Source organism: Hydra vulgaris, chromosome 03 (genome assembly GCF_038396675.1).
Source record: "Hydra vulgaris chromosome 03, alternate assembly HydraT2T_AEP".
In the NCBI taxonomy this organism is placed as follows: Eukaryota; Metazoa; Cnidaria; class Hydrozoa; order Anthoathecata; family Hydridae; genus Hydra; species Hydra vulgaris.
Genome location: NC_088922.1, coordinates 17,810,001 through 17,832,092, shown reverse-complemented (window position 1 = coordinate 17,832,092; position 22,092 = coordinate 17,810,001). Strand labels below are relative to the sequence as shown.

The 22,092-nt window shown below is 28.2% G+C and overlaps 2 protein-coding genes across 2 annotated transcripts in view; one reads left to right on the top strand and one right to left on the bottom strand.

Annotated features, from left to right (window-relative positions):
- Positions 1 to 5,942: 5,942 nt before the first annotated feature.
- On the bottom strand, positions 5,943 to 11,543 carry LOC136078517 (uncharacterized). The gene is made up of 3 exons (XM_065794290.1): positions 11,279 to 11,543; positions 7,015 to 7,017; positions 5,943 to 6,100 (listed from the first exon to the last, which is right to left on the bottom strand). Exons 1-3 carry the CDS (start codon positions 11,541 to 11,543, stop codon positions 5,943 to 5,945), a joined length of 426 nt encoding a protein of 141 aa, XP_065650362.1.
- A 1,133-nt stretch (positions 11,544 to 12,676) lies between these two features.
- The window catches only part of LOC100201835 (synaptobrevin homolog YKT6), a 20,083-nt gene continuing 10,667 nt past the window's right edge, over positions 12,677 to 22,092 (top strand). Inside the window, exons 1-3 of the mRNA XM_065792522.1 lie at positions 12,677 to 12,882; positions 13,145 to 13,227; positions 13,569 to 13,669. Coding sequence (XP_065648594.1) covers positions 12,779 to 12,882; positions 13,145 to 13,227; positions 13,569 to 13,669 — 288 coding nt within the window. The 5' untranslated portion in view covers positions 12,677 to 12,778. The remainder of the gene's footprint in view (positions 12,883 to 13,144; positions 13,228 to 13,568; positions 13,670 to 22,092) is intronic.

Sequence of the window (22,092 nt, the reverse complement as noted above, 5' to 3'; positions counted from 1 at the left end):
ACGTTCTTAAAGAACAGAGCAATAATAAATTAGTAAAAAACACTTATCTAACTTTTTCTTCTATTTGAAGGTTCACCATTGCTGGACTCTTCCTGATGATCCAGCAATGGTGAAACTTCAAGTAAAAGAAAAAGTTAGATAAATGTTTTTTACTAATTTATATATATATATATATATATATATATATATATATATATATATATATATATATATATATATATATATATATATATATATATGTATATATATATATATATATATATATATATATATATGTATGTATGTATGTATGTATGTATGTATGTATGTATGTATGTATGTATGTATGTATGTATGTATGTTTGTATGTCTGTATGTATGTATGTATATATACGCAGGCCTGGCGCAAGACATTTCGACGGTGGGAGAAAAAAATTTTAATACAATTTTTTTAATAAGAAGGTCGTTAATAATTTATCTTGAAAATAGTACCTATAAGAAACATATTTTTAAAATTAAAGCATGTACAGTTATATAAGTTAATGTCTGTCTTCTCATTTCAAATACAGTTGACTTACATCTATATTTTTAGGAAAATCTGGATCTAATCTGGATTAAATCTGAATCTAATCTGTATTAAATTTAAAAAAATCGCGGAGATCTAATCCAATCGTTTAAGCTAAAAAGTCATTTAGATATAGTAGTGCAGAAGTCACCTTTAGCAGGAAATATTGGAGGAAATTTTGTGCGAGAGGTTCTCAAAAACTCAAACATTCGACATAACAATTCTGTTTTTTTAAAAACAGAATTGTTAAGGAGTGGAACAATCTTCCAAATGACATTAAAACATCAAAATCTGTCTATAAATTTAAGTTTATATTTGACAGGCTAAGCTCGGTCTTCTATGGCGCACCATCTACTGTTGTTGGGCTGCACAGTTAGTTTATATAAATTTATATTTTATAAATACTCTGTTAAATATTATTTATGCAGAAGTATATATTACTATTACTAAATAACACAAAATCTTTTAAATTAATTTCGGAAACTCTTTTTATTGCTTTTTTTCTAGCAAAAATTGTTATTATTATTATTATTGTCATGTCATCTTACTCCAGAGTGGTATCCAATTCCAATATCTTTCGTTTTATAGTGGCTCTGCTATTATTTTTGAAATCAATTTTAGTTTACCTAAAGGTCGTTATTTTCTGCCACAGGTACTGACAATGCGTTAAAAATTCGAGTTAGAATGCGTTTAGATTGGAAAATAGGCTATAGACCCTTTAAGTATATTTTGTTGAGAAATATTTCCCGAAGTGAAAAATAAAGACTACTTTAAACTATTAGGATGTATCCATATCTTAGGCCTTCGAAATGTTGTACTATATTCTTTGTATTTAGTTAGTTTACGAGGTAGTGTGTATGTTAGCCTCTCGTTTGATCTCAGAGAATAGTTATTGTTTTGAGATATCTTAAATTTTGTTTGTTTGATTGTGAGATTTTTTAAATGATAATACATAAAGAGCATGTGTTGAAAATGTATTTATCTCGTATACATTCATCATCTTCATTTCCCTCATTAACGGCTTTGCATGCTTAAATTTGTTTTACCCGTATATAGTTCTGCAAGCATGTTTATGTACACTAAATATCTTTTTAAATTTAGAGGGTTGTGTGCTTGCCCACGCAATTTTATCATAATTGATATAGCTATGAATTAGGCTGAAGTATATTAATTTAAGACTTTGAGTATTAATTAAAGGACTAATTTTATACATTATACTAATAGTTTTTTTAATTTTTGATTCAATGTATTTTATGTGGGAAAGCCAAAATAAGTTTTCATCTACATAGACTCCTAGGTACTTTAAACATCCTTGTTTTTTAATTTGTTTACTATTTATAGAAAGAAATGGTAATTTAAGTGGCAGGTTTTCTTCCTGCGTTTTTTATAAAATAATGTATATTAAGTTTTGTCTACGTTTATTGAGAGTTTATTAGCTCTGAACCATTTATTTACTTTAGCAGCTCAATATTCATTTCGCCATATAGCTGATTAATATCACTATTGGACATTAAAAATTAGTGTCATCAGCATACGTAATTGAATTTAAATTTGCAGATACAAAACAGAAGTCGTTTGTATATATTAAAAAAGGAGAGGGCTGAGAATTGAACCTTGTGGTACTCCACACAGAATATTTAATGTACCAGAATCCGGGTTTATCACATATTGTTTTCGGTCAGTAAGGAAGCTTTTTATCCAAGAAAATGTTTTGTTTGTTACACCATAATATATTATTTTTTCTAAGAGTATAGTGTGGTCTACTGTGTCAAATGCTTTTGACAGATCTATAAAAATTCCAAGTGTAAACTTATTTTTTTCAAAACCGTCAGTTATTTGGTCAACTAATTCAATAATGGCATGTTGAAATATTCTTTTGAAACCAAAACTGTTTAGAGTAAAAGAGATTGTTTTTTATGAAATGGACATAAATTTTGTTATACATAACGCGTTCAAATATTTTGAAAAAAACAGATAATACGGATATAGGTCTATAATTTTAAATATCAGAACTATCCTTGCCTTTATAGATTGGGTACACTTTAGCTACTTTTAATGTATCAGGAAATACACCTTCATTTATTGAAATTTTCATAATGTAAAAATAGACGTTTGACGATATGTTTTTTATCTAAAATTACTATATTGCTGGATATTCCATCAAAACCCGGCGATTTGTTTATTTTTAAAGATGAGAAAGCCTCCTCAATTTCTTTTAACGTTAATTCACTGTCACATAATAAATTATTATTAGCAGAATTTAAATAGGTTTTCAATGAATCAATGGGAGGTACAATTTTGTTAGCTAAATTTAGACCAACTTTAGTAAACTAATTGTTAAACTCTTTTGAGATTTGTGTTGGGCAGTGAATATTAATGTCATTAATAGTAATATTGAGAGGAAGTAATGAGTTACTTTTATTACGACCCATTAGGTTATTAATAAGAATCCATGTTTTTTTATATCAAATTTACATTCAGTAATTTTTTTACTGTAAAGTTGTTTTTTTTTCATTTTTAAGTAAGTTTTTATCAAAATATTTATAGTTTTTATTTTTGTTTTCGTTATCAATATTTCTATTTTTGAGAAATTTGTTATAGAGTTTTTGTTTTTTTCTTGAACATTTTACTAGACTTTTCTTGAAAATTTTACTAGAGTTTTGTTCATCCAAGGGTTAGTTAGTGTTTTTTTTTTTTTTTTAATTATTTCATAAGGAAACATTTCATTATATATATTTAAGAACTTATTAAAAAAAGGCATTGTATACTTCGTTAGTATTTTTAAATAATAATTAAAAACTTCTTTCCATTTCTCTTCATATAGTGTTTGCAAGAAGTTATTGTTATTTAACGTTGATAGATTGCGTTTTTTTAAATTAATTGTTTTTGGACGAATAGTCAAATTTATATTAAGGTTATTAATTTTAATGTAGATAGGAAAGTGGTCACTAATGTCTGTTTTAAATATTCCTGTTTCAAATGACGTTTCTAAAAATTGGTTTAAAAGGATGTCGTCAACCGCAGTTGCTGAACTTTAAGTTATCCTAGTTGCTTTATTTATAAGTGGGTATATATTATATTTAAAAAGCATATCAAAAAACAATTTTGTATTTAGATTTTTTTCATAAGTTAGTGAATTTAAATTTATATCCCCAATAATGCATAGTTTTTTATTATTATTATTAACTATTATATTTCTAATAAAATCTTCAAAAGGTTAGACGGTACCACTCAGAGGACGGTATACGCATACAATGACAATATTTTTAGCTTTTTCATTAATGATTTCTATTGTTAAATACTCATAATCATTTTTGGTTAGACATAATTGCTTTTTAATTTTATAAGTAAGTTTTTCTGAAATGTAAAAACAAAGACCTCCGCCTTTTTTACCTCTTCCTCTTGTTTGACTAATTATGCGGTAATTTGGTCGGATAAAATTTGAATTAGATTCAATTAAAGTTTCTGAGTCATGCCAAGTTTCTGAAAAAGCTATGACATCAAATATGTATTTTAAGATATTTAAAATTCCTTAAGTTTATCAAAATTATACTGCATGCTTCGTATATTGATGTGCAATATAGAAATTGAATTAAAACTATTTGGTATTTTGAAATCATAAGGATCAATATATGGTGAATTCAGTAAATTCATTTGAGTTTCATGAAATATATTCAGATTCTCATCAAAAAAACTATTTAAAAAGTTATTATGAAAGGGATCAAACATCTGTTTTTCAAAACATTTGTCGTTTAAAGTATCCATGATAGTTTAGATAATTATTACAAATAAAAAATTGAGAACTAAGAAAGAAATTTAAAATCGTTTCAAACAGTGAATTATTCAAACATAAAATGACATTAAAATTCTTACTTATCTCCATGGATCGTTTTAACGTCTCCAGCATAATTGATCTCTTTTGTTTTCCAATCGCGAATGACCAAAGTATCATAAGTGATGAAAGCAAATTTACCAGATTGTCGGGCAACTTTCATTTCTTCTCTTAAAGTTTTTCTTATTTTATTTGTTTCAGCACAAAAGTCCTCATTAATATATATATTTTTACCTTTTAACATAACAGATTTTTTCAAGATTTCAACTTGTTTTTATAATTCAAACGTTTTAAAACTATTGTCCTAGGTTTGTTTTTATCCCTAAATCCGGTCCGGTGCGCTCGTTCAATTTTTATATTCTTTAAACCTAAATACTCTTCGAATAATTGTTTAGCCTTCATTTCACTAACATTCCAGTTTTAATTTTCTGTTTCCTTTATTCCATTAACACGTAAATTGTTCCTTCTGGACTTGTCTTCCATCTCTCTTAGCTTTTTCTTTATATCCATATATTCATTGTTGTCTTTATTGATTCTGTTACAAAAATTTTTCTCTTTGTCATAAGAAACAAGATTATTTTTTAATTTTTTATCAATAAGTTCTTCGTGAAAGTTCAAACTTTCTTTTATTTCTATTATCTCAGATTCAATCGATTTGATTTTTTGACTATTGTCAATTATATCTTTTTCAACTTTATCCAGTCGCTGGTTTGTCATCTTTGTATTTGAACTTATTATGCTGGCGAAATCTATTTCCTGTTTTTTCATCATCGCCTCGGTTTTTTTTCAAATTCATCAAACATTTCCTTTATAAGCTTTTTTATTTCCATTAATGTAACTGCCATATTTAGTAAACCTTGCTGCTATATTTATTAAATTTTGAATTTATTTAAATGTTATTTTTTTATTTTATTTTATCACCACGCCGCAAAAAATAATATATCATAAAAACAAATATACTCATGCTAAACCTCTATTAAAAGAATTGAAAGCGCTAAACATTTATAAAATTAATATCTATACTAGTATACTATTTATGCTAAAATTCAAAATGGGATCCCAGCCAGCAATAGCAAATGGGCCCCGTACGGTTTTTATCTGGGCTTACGGGAACGGAATTTAGATGGGCACCCGCTCTGGTTTTTAGATGGGTCCCGTAGGGTTTGAAAATCACGCACCTAGTATAGTGTATTTGGTTTAGTATCCGTTTAAAAAACCGGATAACAGTTCCCATCAATTTGCGGTCAAACGACTATTCGTTTAACCAAAAAATCTTATAAAGCATAAGCTGTTTTGCTTTTGTAAAATATTTGCCCGTCAGGAATGACAGTTTTGCAACCAATGTAGTTAGTACTCATTGTCATTAGTGACGCTTTCTGAATACAGGATCTTCCAAATTTCAACGAACGTAGAGTTTTGTTTAAACTAATTTAAATATAATGTTAAACTGTACATTGTCAAGTCAGTTGATGACTACAGTCCTATATTATATATTTACAACAAAACATGGAAAAAGATATAAAAGAACAGAAATTAAAAATGGTAGGATTAATATACAAGTATTTTTTAAATATCGTCACTATCATTTATTGTCTCGACATCACTGCTGATTTGAATTTCATCATCATAATTATCATCATAATCATCATCATCGTCATCATAATTTTCTTCCTCTTCTTCTTCTTCATTATCAGCAACCAAGTTTCCAACTAACTCTGAAGTTTCTGATTAATTTTATTAACATGTTTTTTAACAACGATTGAATTTTATGAACGTGAATGAAACAACAACGATGTCTTGAAAGCGGAAAACATCGGCGCGAAAACTTAAGATATGTAATTTAACTCAAATAAAATTACGTCATCAATTTGCGTTTTATATAAGCATTTTAAAATCAATTAATTGTGTTCAATTCTTAAAAATCAACTTATTAAAAAAGTGTTTTTAAAAACTTAAAAAGTCAAAAGTCAAAAACTCAAAAAGTCAAAAACTCAAAAAGTCAAAAGTCAAAAAAGTCGATTTTTATTATTCGAATATAGATATTTGATATTCGAACAAAACCCGGTTAGCCAAAGAAATCACTAATCTATTATTGAAATGGCAGGAAAATCTGGGATTTTGACAGGTTTCCCGTTTGGGGCCCAATTGGGGTTAAACAAAACTTCAACAAAATGCGTTAAGTGATCGCCATTTAAAGTTCAAACTTTATGTAGAAAACTTGAATAAATATAAACTATATAACTTGTAGAATATTATTTGTAGTTATAACTTTTCTTTTATTTAGTTTTAGTCTTTTATATATAAGAATTATAATTATTTTCATAAACTTTTATCAATAGTCTTCACGTTTATTAAGTTTAATGAAACGAGGTAATCCAAACAATAAAAAGTTGATATTTTGAGTTTTATTATTGTTTTACTTTGTTTGTGGCATAAATTCTTGGAAATGTGAATGACTTTTAATATTATAAAGGTGATTCAATAACATTTTGCCCTAATAAAAGAAAATAACTTTTATATAAATTTATAGTTCATATAAAATACAATTTATATAAATATATATAAATTGTATTTTGTACGAACTGTAAGTTCATTTAACTAAAAGCATATGTTTATGAACTGTAAGTTATAACTGTACCTGCTATAAATTAATTATGCAAGTTATAGCATTTATAAAGTAAGTTGTAACAGTTATAACTCTATGCTATAACTTTAACCACATTAATACAGTTATATGATTTCTTCCAGATTAGTGACTTTATTAATTTTGTTTTGTGTGTGCTTCCCCAAGCAATATTAGCGTATGTAAGATGACTATGTATAAACGAAAAGCAAAGAATTTTTAAGTTTTTTTGAGATAAAAATGGTCTAGCTATGAAAATTAAAGCAAGATTTTTTGATATTTGAGTGTTGATAGCCTTTATTTGGGTTGTCCATAAAATATTTTTTTCTATCTAAGAAATTTTATTGTTTGGGTGCTTTCAATAATGTTGAAATCGATACTTAGAGAGGGAAGAAATGATGGAAGTGCCTTTTTTTTGTTGCTTTGAGTGAAACAAACTATATTTAGTTTTTTTTACGTTTATTGATAATTTATTAGCACTGAACCATGGTTTAAGTTGTTGAAGCTCAAGGTTGACTTTGTTAAAAAGGTCATCAATAGAAGAAGATGAAAAAAACAGAATTGTATCATCTGTAAACATTATACAATCAAGATTTGTAGAGGCTTTTGGAAGGTAATTAATGTAAATAAAAAAAACAAGGAGGCAAATATTGATCTCTGTGAAACACCCCATTTTATTTTTAATAGCTTTGAATTGAAATATCGTTCATTGTTGCCTATTACTTTTACATTGATGCCTATTACTTAAATAACTGGTGAACCATGTAATAGCTTTTTTTTTTACTATTTTTTTTCATCAATTTTATGGTTGACCGTATAGAAAGCTTTTTTAAGATTAATAAAGACTCCCAATACAAAATGTCCTTTATTAAATGATGAGTTGATGTTGTTCATGAGGTCTATGATTGTATTTCCGTTGAATGATTCGTTAGAAAACCGTACTGATATTTACTTAAAATTTTGTTTTCTGTTAGATTTTTATAGAGTCTATTGTATATTATTCGTTCCAGAAGCTTGGAAAATGCTGGAAGAATTGAGATAGGTCTATAATTGGTTAGTGATGCCGTGTTTCCAGTTTTAAATATTGCTAAAAGTTACGCTGTTTTCAATTTTTCTGGGACAACTCCTGTTCGAATCGATGAGTTAAAAATAATAAAAACATCTTTTATAAAGGGTAAGATATCTATTACTATATTGCTGGAAATATCATCGATGCTTAGAGCTTTGTTTTTTTTTAAATGATATTTTTGCTCCTTTGAATTTCTCTAACTTTAGATCATTTTCAGGAAGTAAGCTAGTATGATCAGTAAAAAAGTTATTAAATGTTAAATTAAACTAAAAATTCATTCGAATTATTTATTTGCTATGCTTGGTTTGGGCCACTATTTACAAAAAAATATTAAATTTCTCAGAGATTTTCTTATTTGTATATTCATATCCTTTTTCATCGATTCTGGAGGGTAACGTTTCTGATTTTAATTTAGTTTTACCAATAATTTCGTTCATAATATCCTCTATTTTTTTGATACTACAACTATGTTTTTGAAATTGTTCGGAAAAATACAACTTTTTAGATTTTTTTAAAACTTTTTAAAAGACAATTTTGTATTGTTTATAAATCGTAAGATTTTTTTGATTCCTATTTTTTAAATCCTTGTTGTATAATTTTTGTTTTTTCATAGAGGATTTTTTAATTCTTTTTTATGGGTATTTCAAGTATTTAATTTTTATCTATTTTTCTGTAAGTGGAAAGTGCTTATTGTACTGTTTAAGGAAAATGTTTATAAATGTGTCATAGGCAATATTTGTAAGCCCTTGGTTGCATTTAAAAGAAACAGTACATCAATTTATTTTCGATAAAGGTTTTTTAAATTTTCTAAAGAGAAGATTCATCTATACTGGTTCGGCGGAAGGCGGGTACAATGGGTGATTTTCGCCCATGCGCCAAAACTATGAAGGCGCCAAATTTTCATAAAATACTTTTTTTTTTTCCTGAGAATATAAAAATAAATAAATTTTAAGAATAACTATATAAAAGTTATTTTATGTCGTAATAAGTATATATTAATTATAATAATAATTAATTGAAAAAACTTTTTTTAATTTTTCTCAAACTTATTTAGTGTAAATTAGAGTCCAATTTTAAAATTATTTTAGTTAATTAAGAACAAATCATGTACGTGGCCGCCGAGAGGGAGGGGCAAGAGGGGCATTTGTACCTCGGTCACCAAAGTATTAGGGGCGCCAGAAGACAAAAGAAAAAAAAAATCATAATGAGATTTTAATTACAAAAAAGTAAAAAATTAGTTTTATTGATGAGCTATAAAATAAATTTACTTGGTGATGTGCATAACAATTAACTCGCTTTGTTTATATTACCAAAGACTTATAGTTTTAAAAAAAATATTTTTTTGATAAATTATTTAAGAAATAAATTACGTAAAACTATAACATAACCATCAGGTCTTATCACAACGAATCGCTGTTAAAAAAAATCAAAAGGTTGTTTAAAACCAAGTTAAAGAACGTTTGTGCGTTTACGCTTTTCTCATTAAACTCAGCATATAATTAATTAAAAATGATCCGTCTAAAACCCCAACTAATCAAATGTTATCTTGAACGTTGGCATTTTTTAAAAACCATGTTGCAAACCGTTGAAATAAATTAGCGCATGATGTAATTGATGTACATACAGTAAGCTCTTTTAAAAGTACTTTTATGATGCTATTTCGGTTGTAACTATGTCAACCATCAGCATATGAAAGTCTGGTGTTGCTTTTCTTTATCAATATTAAACTTTTCATGTATACGTTTCATTGCTTATTGGAATAAATAAATAAATAAAAATCTAAGATTTTTAAATTTTTCAGCTGCAGTCCCGCTAGATGGAAGATCTTCCTTTTCAAGAGTTCGGACACTAGACGTTATAAAACTAATGTCAAAACAACCGCGGAAAACTAATGATGCTCTAATGCTGTTGCTTTACCTTCAACCAAAACATCGATCCATGATGAGCAGATGGCTTATCATGGCGATAAACAGAATTTTTTGCAAAGCGAATGATGATGGCAAAATAGCAAATAACCTGGACATGCAGTTTTTTTCCAAAAGTTCTCCAAACATAAGCTTGAAGTGAATACCTTTAACTTTGAGCTTTATTATTCCATTAAACAAATTCAATTTAAAATTAAGATTGTAAATACTGTTTCGTTAAGATTCTCATTTATCGGGTTAAAACATCAAGAACCGGTAAGAATTAAAGCTTAAATTAGAATACAACTTTATGGAAGATATTTCGCATCCTAATAGTTTAAAGTAGTCTTTATTTTTCACTTCGGGAAATATTTCTCAACGAAATATACTTAAAGGATCTATAGCCTATTTTCCAATCTAAACGCATTCTAACTCGAATTTTTAAGGTATTGTCAGTACCTGTCGCAGAAAATAAACGACCTTTATGTAAACTAAAATTGATTTCAAAAATGATAGCAGAGCCACTATAAAACGAAAGATATTGGAATTGGATACCACTCTGGAGTAAGATGACATGACTATAATAATAATAATAATAATAATAACAATTTTTGCTAGAAAAAAAGCTTAAATATGGAACAATTACAAACTTTTTAATGTCAAACTTTATAAAAAAACTCTTAATATTTATTATGTCCTTTTGCCTCAATCTTAGCCAATATTCGCCGGGGAATAGATTCATACAAGTTAGTTATAAAATCCTAGGGTACGTTGTGTTATTCTCTTTAAAGTACTTCAAAACATTCTTCAGCATTTCGGGGAGCATGATCGACCTTCTTTCTGTCTAGGTAATCCCAAATATGCTCAATTATAATCAAAACTGGACTCTGGGGAGGCCAGGTCATCAATTCCAATACTCCTTCCTCTGCTATTTCATTTAAATAATTTTTTGCCACTTGGGAACAATGTTTTGAATCATTGTCCTGCTGCAGAATAAAATTATGACCTATTTAGTCTCATTCCGGATGATACAGTATGGCACCTTAGGATATCCACATAACGTTCCCAGGTCAGTTGCCCCCCTATTTTGATTAAATCACCTACTTCAGATGAAGATAAACAGCCCCAAACTTGTAAAAAGCCTCCTCTGTGTTTAATAGTAGGGTTTATTTGTCTTCAAACATATTGGCGTCCTTTTGTTCCAAAAATTTCGAATTTGGACTCATCGGTGTACAGAACCTGATTAAACATATCCTGGGCCCAATCTTTGTGTTGTTTTGCATATTTATTTGTCAAATAAAAGAACATTTTCCCCAGTTGCTGACATTTTCCCCAGTTGCTGTGTTAATGTCTTTTGCCAGCTTGGTTGATGCTTTTTTTGTATTTCTTAAGGATAGGGTTTTTAAATATTTATTGTCATCTTTTGTTAGCTTAGGAGGTCTACTACTTTTCTTCCTATCTTCAAGGAAGCCAGTTTCTCTGACTTGTGTAACAGCATTCTTTAAATCATCTGTTTTAGATGTATTTGTTATGACACATCGTTTTAACAAATAAACAAACAAAGCCCTCATGTTTCCTCATCCATTTTATTTATTTATTCAAAGTAATATATACTTTCAACTTTTCTTATATATTATTAAACTTAAGTACGCTTTAAAAAAAAACATATGAAAAAAATTGTAAATACGTCTAATTATACAAGTGGTCTAAAACTTATTCACAGTACTATATAAATATATATACACACACACACACACACACATATATATATATATATATATATATATATATATATATATATATATATATATATATATATATATATATATATATATATATATATATATATATATATATATATATATTCGTATATACATATATATATTCGTATATATTACATGTTCTAATTTTTGTCTTTTTTGTTGAGAGTGAGTATTGTGTAAGTGAAAAAAATTGGGAACTGATCTGATATGTCTATTTTAAAAATTCTTGTTATATGAGATGCATCTAGAATCGAGTTTGTTAGTATATTAACTATGGCAGTAATTGAAGTTGAAGTGACTCGTGTGATTCTATTTTTTAAATTTAAATAAATGACTTAATAATTCATTTGTAAAACTAAACTCTTTAATGGTTACTGACGGTACAAATCTTTTTTAGACTAACACCGATATAAATCAACTTTAAAAAAACAAGTTAAATAAAGTAAATCGTTTGTTTAAATGAAACAAGTTTTCTATATAATGTTCTAAAGTTTATCAAGGGCCGATGCTATGAAACTATTTTCAGAAAGGTAAAAAAAGTCATTGTATGATTTTTTTATAGACATTTTTTAGATTTCATAAATTTTTTTGAACTTTTTCCCAACCCCGCCTACCCTTCCCCACCCCAACCCTCGCTCCTTTCTCCCTTAGCATTAAATTAATAATTTGCATTAGAGCGACGTTTTCAAACAATATAACAATATTGTTTAAAAACTTTCCTCTAATGCAAATTTTTAGCAAATCACGCTTGGATTTCCCGAGGCAAAACCACGCTTGCATTTCACGAGGAGAACTACGCTTGAATTTCCCGAGGGAAATTACAAAGCATATTTATTTCAAATAAAGCAGCTAAAAAATAAATAAAATCAAGACCCCCCTACATAATTAGTTTTACCCTACGCAATGGTAACGTGTATAATACGTAATTTGAATGTTTTATTGTTGTCTAATTTAGTATACAATTTCTCAACTTTTTTTTTTATTATTATTTCATTTTGCACATTTTTAGAGTTAAAATATTCGTCTAATATTTTTAGTAAAAAATGGTAAAGCTCTATGCAATTGAATTGTTTCACAAATCAACAAAAGTTACACCATTAAAAAGCGCTCAAGATTTGCAATCTTTCAGTTATTTTCAACGTTCTACGTAAGATTTAATGAATCTGCAATTATTGCAAAAATTATTCCTAATTTTTATTAGTATTTTGAAACAGCTTCATAAATATATGTAAAAGTTTTAAAATTATAAAAATTTGAACAATAAAAAATATACTTACTCTTTTGAATCTTAAATTTACCTTCATTTAATAATTTCTCTATCTTTTATGAGGGATTTTGTCATTTTATAATGGAATTTTAAACTAATATAATTTAGCTTTTTTTTTTAATTAAAAATAAATTTTATTTAGTGTTCGTGAGTTTATGGACTTTACTGGAAAAATTATTGTAGAAAGAACTGCAAATGGTGTAAGAGCATCTGTAAAAGAACAAGGTCTGTTATTTTATGTCAATTTATTTAAAATAAACTAACTTATATTTATTATACATGCATTATTATATATACAATAATTAATCCTACAGTTAAGCAGCCTAAAATAATTTTATTTTTCCGCTTGTTGCGCTCATGCCAGTATTATTGGAATAATAAAAAAAAAGATTGCTGCCCCATACCAAACACTCAGTTGATGTAGCCAGATATTCTATGAGGCACAGGCTATGAGATAGTTGATGTATATACTGAAGCCAATAAATATTCCTCATGTTCCTCAAAAAGTTGCAAAATATAAAGATTTTTTAGGTCGCTTAACTGTAGCTTTACTTAAATTATTTTAGACTACCTGTGCCATGTTTATGTTTCCAATGAAGGAATTAGCGGTGTTGCAATAGCAGATAAAGATTATCCACAACGTGTGGCTTTTAACATGCTTAATAAAGTTAGCAGAAATTTTTTCTATATATTTTTTATTTTAGTTTTGTTAAGTTACTTTATTTACTCTGCTAGTTATTAAAGTTTTATTTTGTTAATTTATTAGTTAATAATTGAGTTAAACAGAACTGGATTGTTTTGTCAAGCATATCACAAGCTGTTGTAGATGTTAACCTCATATAACCTTGAGGTCAAAAAAAATAAATGTAATGAATATATAAAAAAATGATACACTACGGTAACTGTGTCAAGACTGACAATAGTCATAGTGTGTTGAAAAATAACACAATGATCTTTCAAATCCATTATTGTTGCTGGTGCATACAAATGCTAAGTTTGATATTATCAACTTATTCAAATTCATGTTAAGAGGATTATGGGTAATCGAATGGTTGGTTGTAAAATAATGGGTTTCAAAATTGGGTAATTCCATGTCAAATGACCCAGGTCATGTCACCATACATCTCAGTTTTTGCTAATTTCTATACAGTTGAGAGTGCTTAGTAAAATAAGAATTTCTTGAAAATTGTAGCCTCAGGCTCCAAGAAGATTCTGAAATATGACTGTTTTATATTTAGCAAATACTAGCCAGTCCCGTCAAAAATTGCAACGTATACATATGTTCAGTTGTTGTTACAGGTGCATCAATGGTGCAAATTATGTTAGTAATTGGATTCCAATACTTATCTGATCTAGATGGTCAGAAAAGTTTGTTAAAAGGACAGTGCAGATCCATAAGTGTTGTCAGGGCCGTAGCCAGCTTGAGCAGGCCCATTGAAATAAGTTGCTCCGGGGCTCCTCACCTAAATCTAACTATATTATAATTTTTACTTCATTTATTTTTAAGTTTATTCATATATTAATATAAAATACATAGATTTTAATTTAAAATAACTTTTTCGAGCTTTTTTATTTGCGAATTCTTCAATGACAGTGTTAACAAAATTAAGTTCTTTAGCCAATTCAAATCCAATACAAAGTCTTGCTAGATCATTCAAACAATTTTATCCCATTGTGGATCTATTTTGATTTTTAATTCGTGAGAGGCAACTAAATGACCTTTCTGCCTCAGCAACGGTAACTAAAAGGCAACAGAATATGCGTAACATTACAGTTAAATATGGAAACAACTTGTTGATTTCTAATTTACAAATTTTGTTTAGTAAATCCAATGGAGTTTAATTTATAGCAATAAAATTAGCCTTGTAGATGGACTTCAAATGCAAAATTTCATCAACTAGATCGTTATTGGTATCTTTCACATATTTTTCTTGTAAGATTTTAGCCTTTCTGACAACATCCATTTCTTCAAGTTCCTTGAATGTCCACAAGATGTCAAAAGTATCACAAATTATTTGAATTACTTCGAATCTATTTGAAATTTCATCATTAAAATTTTCAAAATATTTCTTATTGTGTTTCTGATTGTGACTTTCCTTGAAGGTAGAAACTAAATCACAATTTTCAGCTGCAGTCTTTGCTTCATTTAAAATCAAATCCCATGAATCTCTGATCTTTTCTAAATCTTTTAAAAGACTTGTTTAAAAAACTTCTTTTAAAAGAATGTTTAAAAAACTTCTTTTAAAAGAATGTTTAAAAAACTTCTTTTAAAAGAATGTTTAAAAAACTTCTTTTAAAAGAATGTTTAAAAAACTTCTTTTAAAAGAATGTTTAAAAAACTTCTTTTAAAAGAATGTTTAGCAAAAACTGTAATTTCGTGATTTTGAAAAATCAAATTGACATTATTTAATTTTGTCAAAATTTTGAGCCAAATATTAGATAGCATTGTAGCCTCAAAAAATTTCAGGTAGTTTTTGATTCCTTTAAGTTCTGCACGAGTTTCTGCGGATAAATTTGCAAAATTCATTAGCATAAATTCAATTGATGTGATGGCTTCAGGCATTTTCAGCGCAATTGGTTTTACACTTTTAATTCTTGCTGACCATTGTGTCTTTGACATTGAATGAAGTGACATTCCAGTGATTTCAAAATTTCCCATCGTTGAGGCTGGATCTAAATATATTGTACATTTTTTGAATTATGCCAAAGAATGTAACAGCCTTTTTACACAATTCTGCAGCATGAACTCCACACAGATTTAGCTCAAGACATCCACATGGAGCAAAAATTGCTAAGGGATTTTTTTCTAAGATCCGCGCTCGCACTTCTTTGTGTATAACACTCATTTTTGATCCACCATCAAATCTTTGGTCTCTACAGTCATTCAAATCAGTTTGGTGTCCTATTAGGGTGTCCAAAATCATAACTGTAATTGCTTCCCCTGTTTTTAAATTGCAATCAACAAAATTTAGGAATCTCTCATATATATGAAAAAGATTTGTTTTTTTTGTTGAGCCCTACGAAATGAATAATGAATGTACATTGTTCCAAATGGGATACATCAGGTGTTGCATCGACTATTGAGGCATAGTATTTAGCCTTAGATATCTCTTCTAAAATGGTTTTAACCACAAATGTTCCACAAAGGGCAAGAAATTTGTTTTGAGTTTGAGGAAACAAATTGTTTACTTGCTATTTTTTTATCACTTTGAGACTCTTTCACTTTTTCTAGATGATTTTTGAGCAAAGAATCATAGTTACTGATCAGTTCTAGTATTCCTAAAACACTTCCATTATTAGTATCACCAATTAAGTGGCTTTCTCCTCGAAAAGCCAAACCCCTTTGAGCTAGAAACAAAATAACGTCTGGAAAACATTTTTCCAGATTTTTGATTCGTTTTGAACTTGGTGATTAATAGAGTTAACAATAGTATTGTTACTTAGTTTCAAGTTAGATTTTCACTTTTCCATTTCAAGTAACAACTTTTATGATTGCCAGATTTTTCATGTTCTGGAGTTCTTCAATACAATTGATGATATCTTTTGTCAATAGTCCATCCTTGTTCTTTTCCATTGTTGAGCATTGATTGTCCAGTAGATCACAAAAAGTTCAGCAAGGATAACAAAATAAGGATTGTATAATTTTGCTCCACACCGACCAATCTCGAATAACCAACTCATTATTGCTTAATTTGTAATTTAAAATGTAGCTTGGAAATTTTGAACCAGTTTTGTCCTCAGGAAGTTCAGATTCAGAAGGGAATTTTCTGGGACCTTTCAAAATGGCTTCTTCCAGAAGCTTTAAATCACTCTTTTTAAAATAACCAATGTCAAAATACAACAAAAAAATCTTGGGCATCCGTTGTAGTGAAATTTTCAATTTCATAATTACAATTGTTTCCAGTCTCTTTGATCTCTGGCAAATCTAAGGAATTTAAATTTTTTTCAATCGGTTTATCTCGTTTATTCTTCTCTAGATCTACAAATTCATCTGACATTTGACTGGTTATATCATCCAATCGTCTTGTGTTAGATGGATTTTCAAAATCAAGTTGATGTTGAACAGTTGTGAAATCAAGACTTTCCAGAGTTCTTTTTCCTTTTTCTGATTCTTGTTGCTTTAATTTTGCTTGTTTCCGTTTCTGAGATAATTCATCCTCTAAATTTAAAATTAATTGGTTATTTCGTTGAAATATAAATATATAAATTTTAATAGCATCAAAATTAAGCTCAAAACTTACAGAATAAAATTAAAAAAACCATAAAATAATTGTTTTTCTGAAAAAAAATGATTTATGTAAATTTTTTTAGATTTTTAGTGCCGAAACAAAATGGTTTTTAAAGGGCCCGAAACAAAATTGTTTTTGAGTTTCCTGAAAAAAAAACTGTCACTAAGGGGTCCAAAATAATAAAAAGTTATGAAGTATGTTGATTTATTGATTATAATTTTTATCTCTCCTAAGTTATCCACCAAACCCAGGCCCCCCAAAGGCCGGGGCCCGGTGAATTTGTATTGTCTGTCTACAGCCCTGAATGTTGTCATAACATCTTGCTCATTATTGTCAACTTCATTTATTATACCAATCCAATGAAACACATCATATTTACATAGAACAAATTCACCAAATTTCAATGTAATAGTGTTAATTTTTAATGTATTGATGTTAATTTGCTGGTTAGGTTAAATAATTTGAATATCAGAAAAAGAAAACATGCCTGTTATATTAAAATCTTCACTTGTTCGTTTAAACCTAATAGTATCTATATATTCTGGGTTAAATTGATGATAGCTCCTAATTCCAGGAATTGTTCTACTTAGCTGGTAACGCTATTTAAAGTAATGCACAATTCTGTCAATCTTTTTCAATTTTGAAAAAAGTAATTTCTTTAATATTTTTTGAACAGCAGTCAAACATTTTATTACTATTCAGTATCTGGTCATTTATCAGGCTTTGTAGGTTTGCATTTGTAGTTAATTGTTTTATAGTGCCACCAATACCATTAAATAGTGACTTACCATGACATGTAGCTAAAATGTCCACTCTGCATCAATGCCAAAATTATCTTTATGGAGACAGATGATGTAACGGTCTTTGTGGTTTTTATACTGTGCAGCACAATCATCTAAAAATTAAAGAATTTTTGAAATGTTAAGATGATTTTCTTTTAAATAATTAACTATTTGTGTCTGAACTTCATATACAAAGCCAATGTCATGCTCAATATCTTCAGACATGAAGCAAAATAATTTTTCTTTAAGCTGCAATTTTGTTTAATAAATAAAGGGCAACAGGGTGTAACATGGATTGACTTTTACACCAATGGTATTTTTGAACTTTATCTTGAATCACAAACGTGTAGTCTTTTGCAAAGTCACCTAAGACAATACATCTATTTTGCCGAATTTTCGTTTTTTTGCTTTAGGTATCTTGCTTGACATTTTGGAATGAGGAATAAGTTGTTAACTTGTTTATTGCCTCTTATAACATCAATTTGTATTCTTCAATTGTTATTGTCTGACAGATCAATGTTGTTCTGTCTGTTTTCTTTTCAATTCAAAAAGTTTTATTTATACAATGTAAAATTCTGTCAAAGTTATTATTTTAGAAGGATGACTGTTTTTAATTCATATACTTGCAAATCAACAATCTTATAAACATATGTACTTTCTTAAAACATTTGAAGAAAGATCATTGAATACCAAATGATCAAAAATGGAATGGAACAAATATAAACAAAAAAATTTTTTTGAAGGCAATATTTACAAAGTTATCTTTACTTTATTAAAAATCCAAAACAAAAAAAATTGAAAAAAGTGAGGCATGATCCCCAGTGTCTCGGCCTTATGGTCTCTAATTATCTGCCCTGAAAAATTCTTTTAACACATGTTCATCAGGACTACACAAGTGCTAAAAGTTTCAGAGCTACAGTTTGTCTTGAAAGTAGTGACAAATTTAATAAGATTCCGCTATAAAAAAAGTGGTTCCATAACCCAGTTCCCTCCCCCCAGGTGTCTTTGGACCTGAAAACAACTTTAACATGCACTTTCATTGGCACTACAGAAGTACTAAAAGTTTCAGAACTCCGGCTAGTCTAGAAGGTAGTGAAATATCAATTGCAATTCTCCGCTACAAAGTATGGGGACTGTGCCCCATTATCCATATTTGAAAACCCATATACTTGCAAATTAAAATCTTTATATTTTTTGAATGATCAATGAATATAAAATGATGTGCAATATATATTTTTTTGATATCATCAACGTCACATAGGTTTCTTGAGCATCAAAATCAGGTATGAAAATAATTACCTAAGTTTATTGATAAATACAGGTACTTAAAAATAATTTTTTACATTTATGATCATTTTATTGGATTCGTCATCTCCAAAAATAGCCAGTTACAAATTTTTAAGTAAAAAGATTAAATATTTTAAAATTAATGTCACTTGAAACCTCTAAATAAAGGTTGCAATCTGCTAAAAGTAAAATGTTCATATTTCAGGATGTTCTGGAGCCTGAGGCTAAAATTTTCAAGGAATTCTTATTTTACTAAGTACTCTCAACTGTATAAAAATCAGCAAAATCTAAGATATAGGGTGACATTTTCAAAAATTTATGGGTCATTTGACATGGAGTTACACGATTACAAATTATATATTCTCATTTACATATTACAATTGCTTAATTACAGTTTACGTATTCTTAATAACATGTTGCAATTTCATAATTGCAATTTCATGTTCTCAATTACATCTTAAAAAGATGATGTACAGATAAATTTAGGAAATGAATTCATGGATAATGACACAGCCAAAGTTATTAAGTTATTAAAAAGCTATCCTAATTAAGGAATCAATCTTGCAGTTAGCAAAATTGGCAACATGTTAATTTCAGGAATTAAGAATTTGGCTAAAACATTTAAACCTAAAAAAAAATCTAGATCTAAGCCTTTTAATTGAATTAATTACTTGAGAAATTATTATCTATTACATATTACTTTAGATTTAGATTAAGGTCTTTGTTCTCTAAGAAGACCAACTATGGTGCTATAACTATTAATGTTATTTTTCATACTTGAGTTTTTCAAAAATAGTATAATAATTTACTGTTAATTTTAATTGTTTCTTGTTTTGCATCAATTACTTTATAAATAATTGTTTTGATCTTCTCATTTTTTATAAAAAATATGTAAAATAGGTGAGGTATGGACTGCTGTAGACAAAAAGCCAGTTTAACAAAAATTGCTTTATGTGTTTCAAATGTCCTGAATTTGTCCTGAAATTAAAAAATATTATTGTCCTGAAATTTAAAAGTATAATGTTGGAGGCCTGTTTTTAAACAAGATTGTTTAAAAAGTTAATTTATGGAACCAGGGTTTTTTTTTTCACTTTAATAAATAAATGCTTACAATGACAATGATTAAATATAATACTAAGAATACACAAGGGATAAACATACTAGTTGACTAGATCCATTTTGTTAACTATTTTATATTTTCTGATCAGATCAGTGATCATGTCTTTTGCTTAAAAGTTGATAGAACTGTTTTGACACATCTTATGTTACTGTTAAATGGCTTTTTCTTTTTTTCTTTTACAAGAGTTTTGAAACATGTTTACACATTTTGTGACATATTTCTTATTAAAAATTTGCTACTTATGTTAAATTTCAGTCTTAGACAGATTTCATTGAAATTTCATTTTAAAATCTTTACTAGCTCAACAACCAACAAGTTGTTCAACTGAATAAGTCAACTTAGTTTGAAAAATGGACTAATCTTTTTACTGTCGATATAATAACTTTTAATTAAATTAATTTACTCAGTTTAAAATATTATTTTAATTGAGGAACCTCATTAAATTTATCGTTTTTTAAAATATCACAAAAACACATATTAAAAAATTAGAAAGATACTTATGAATAATAGTGTATTTCAATTACTTTTTTATGTAAACAAACAAAATTCATGCATGCTTTGCAAGATTGTTAGTAATCTTAAGACATAAAGATTGTTTTGCAATGCAATGAAATTTATTCCTGAAAGACATGCTTCAAATACCGAATAAGGCTATACTAAACAATATTCTTATCTGAGCACGTATTTTAGTAAATTGTTTATATAAAAATAGCCTGGAGAGCAATCTGACTCGTCTAACTACCCCCCATTAGTCGTCTTACTATCATAATCAAAGTTTTTGAGTCTTTATTTAACAAACACTTAGTCTCTTATCTTGAATCTAATAACTTACTTTGTAATCATCAATATGGATTTCAATCTTCTCAATATACTGCTGATTTGTTATTGGTAATTACTGATAGGTTTTATTGTACATTAGATAGATGTGGAGAGGCTAAGGCTATCGCTCTTGTCATTTCTGAAGCATTTATAAAGTTTGGCATGCTGGTCTTCTCCATCAGCTCTCTTCTTTCCTTACCAATCGTAGTATAAAAGTTGTTCTTGAAGGACAGCACTCTTCTTCATTTCCTGTAACTTCAGGGGTTCCTCAAGAGCTATCCTTGGCCCTATACTCTTTTTAAGTTTACATTAACAATCTCCCAGAAATTCTCACATCTAAGGTGGCATTGTTCGCTGATGATGCAACCATTTATTCTTGGCTTGAAAAGAAACCAACACTCTCTGAATGCTTGGAGGGGGCTTTTGAACTTGAAAAAGATCTCACTTTTGTTACAGCATGGGGCTCTTAGTCTCACTCATTTTTTTTCAACTAATCGTTATCACAAAGATCTAGATCCTCCTGTATTTATGAATAACAATGTACTTGATGAATCAACTACCCTTCATCTTCTAGAACATTCTTACTTCTTATCTTTCTTGGAAACCATATGTCAAATCCATTGCAAAATCTATTAAGGTTGCATCTCCTTATTGTCCTCGCCACTTCCTTATTTAGGATTCTATTCTTTATCTCTATAAATTTCATATTTGTCTTTGTATGTCATACTGTTGCCATATCTGGGGCAGATCTTCCAATGATGCCTTTTCTCTTTTAGACAAGGATTTAAAGAAGCATTGTAAACATAGTTGGACCTGCTCTTGCTTCCAACCATTGTCACATCATCTTAATATT

Bases quoted from the DNA above. Each gene is read 5' to 3' on its own strand.
- LOC136078517 (XM_065794290.1), bottom strand. From the start codon at position 11,543: ATGAGGGCTTTGTTTGTTTATTTGTTAAAACGATGTGTCATAACAAAT.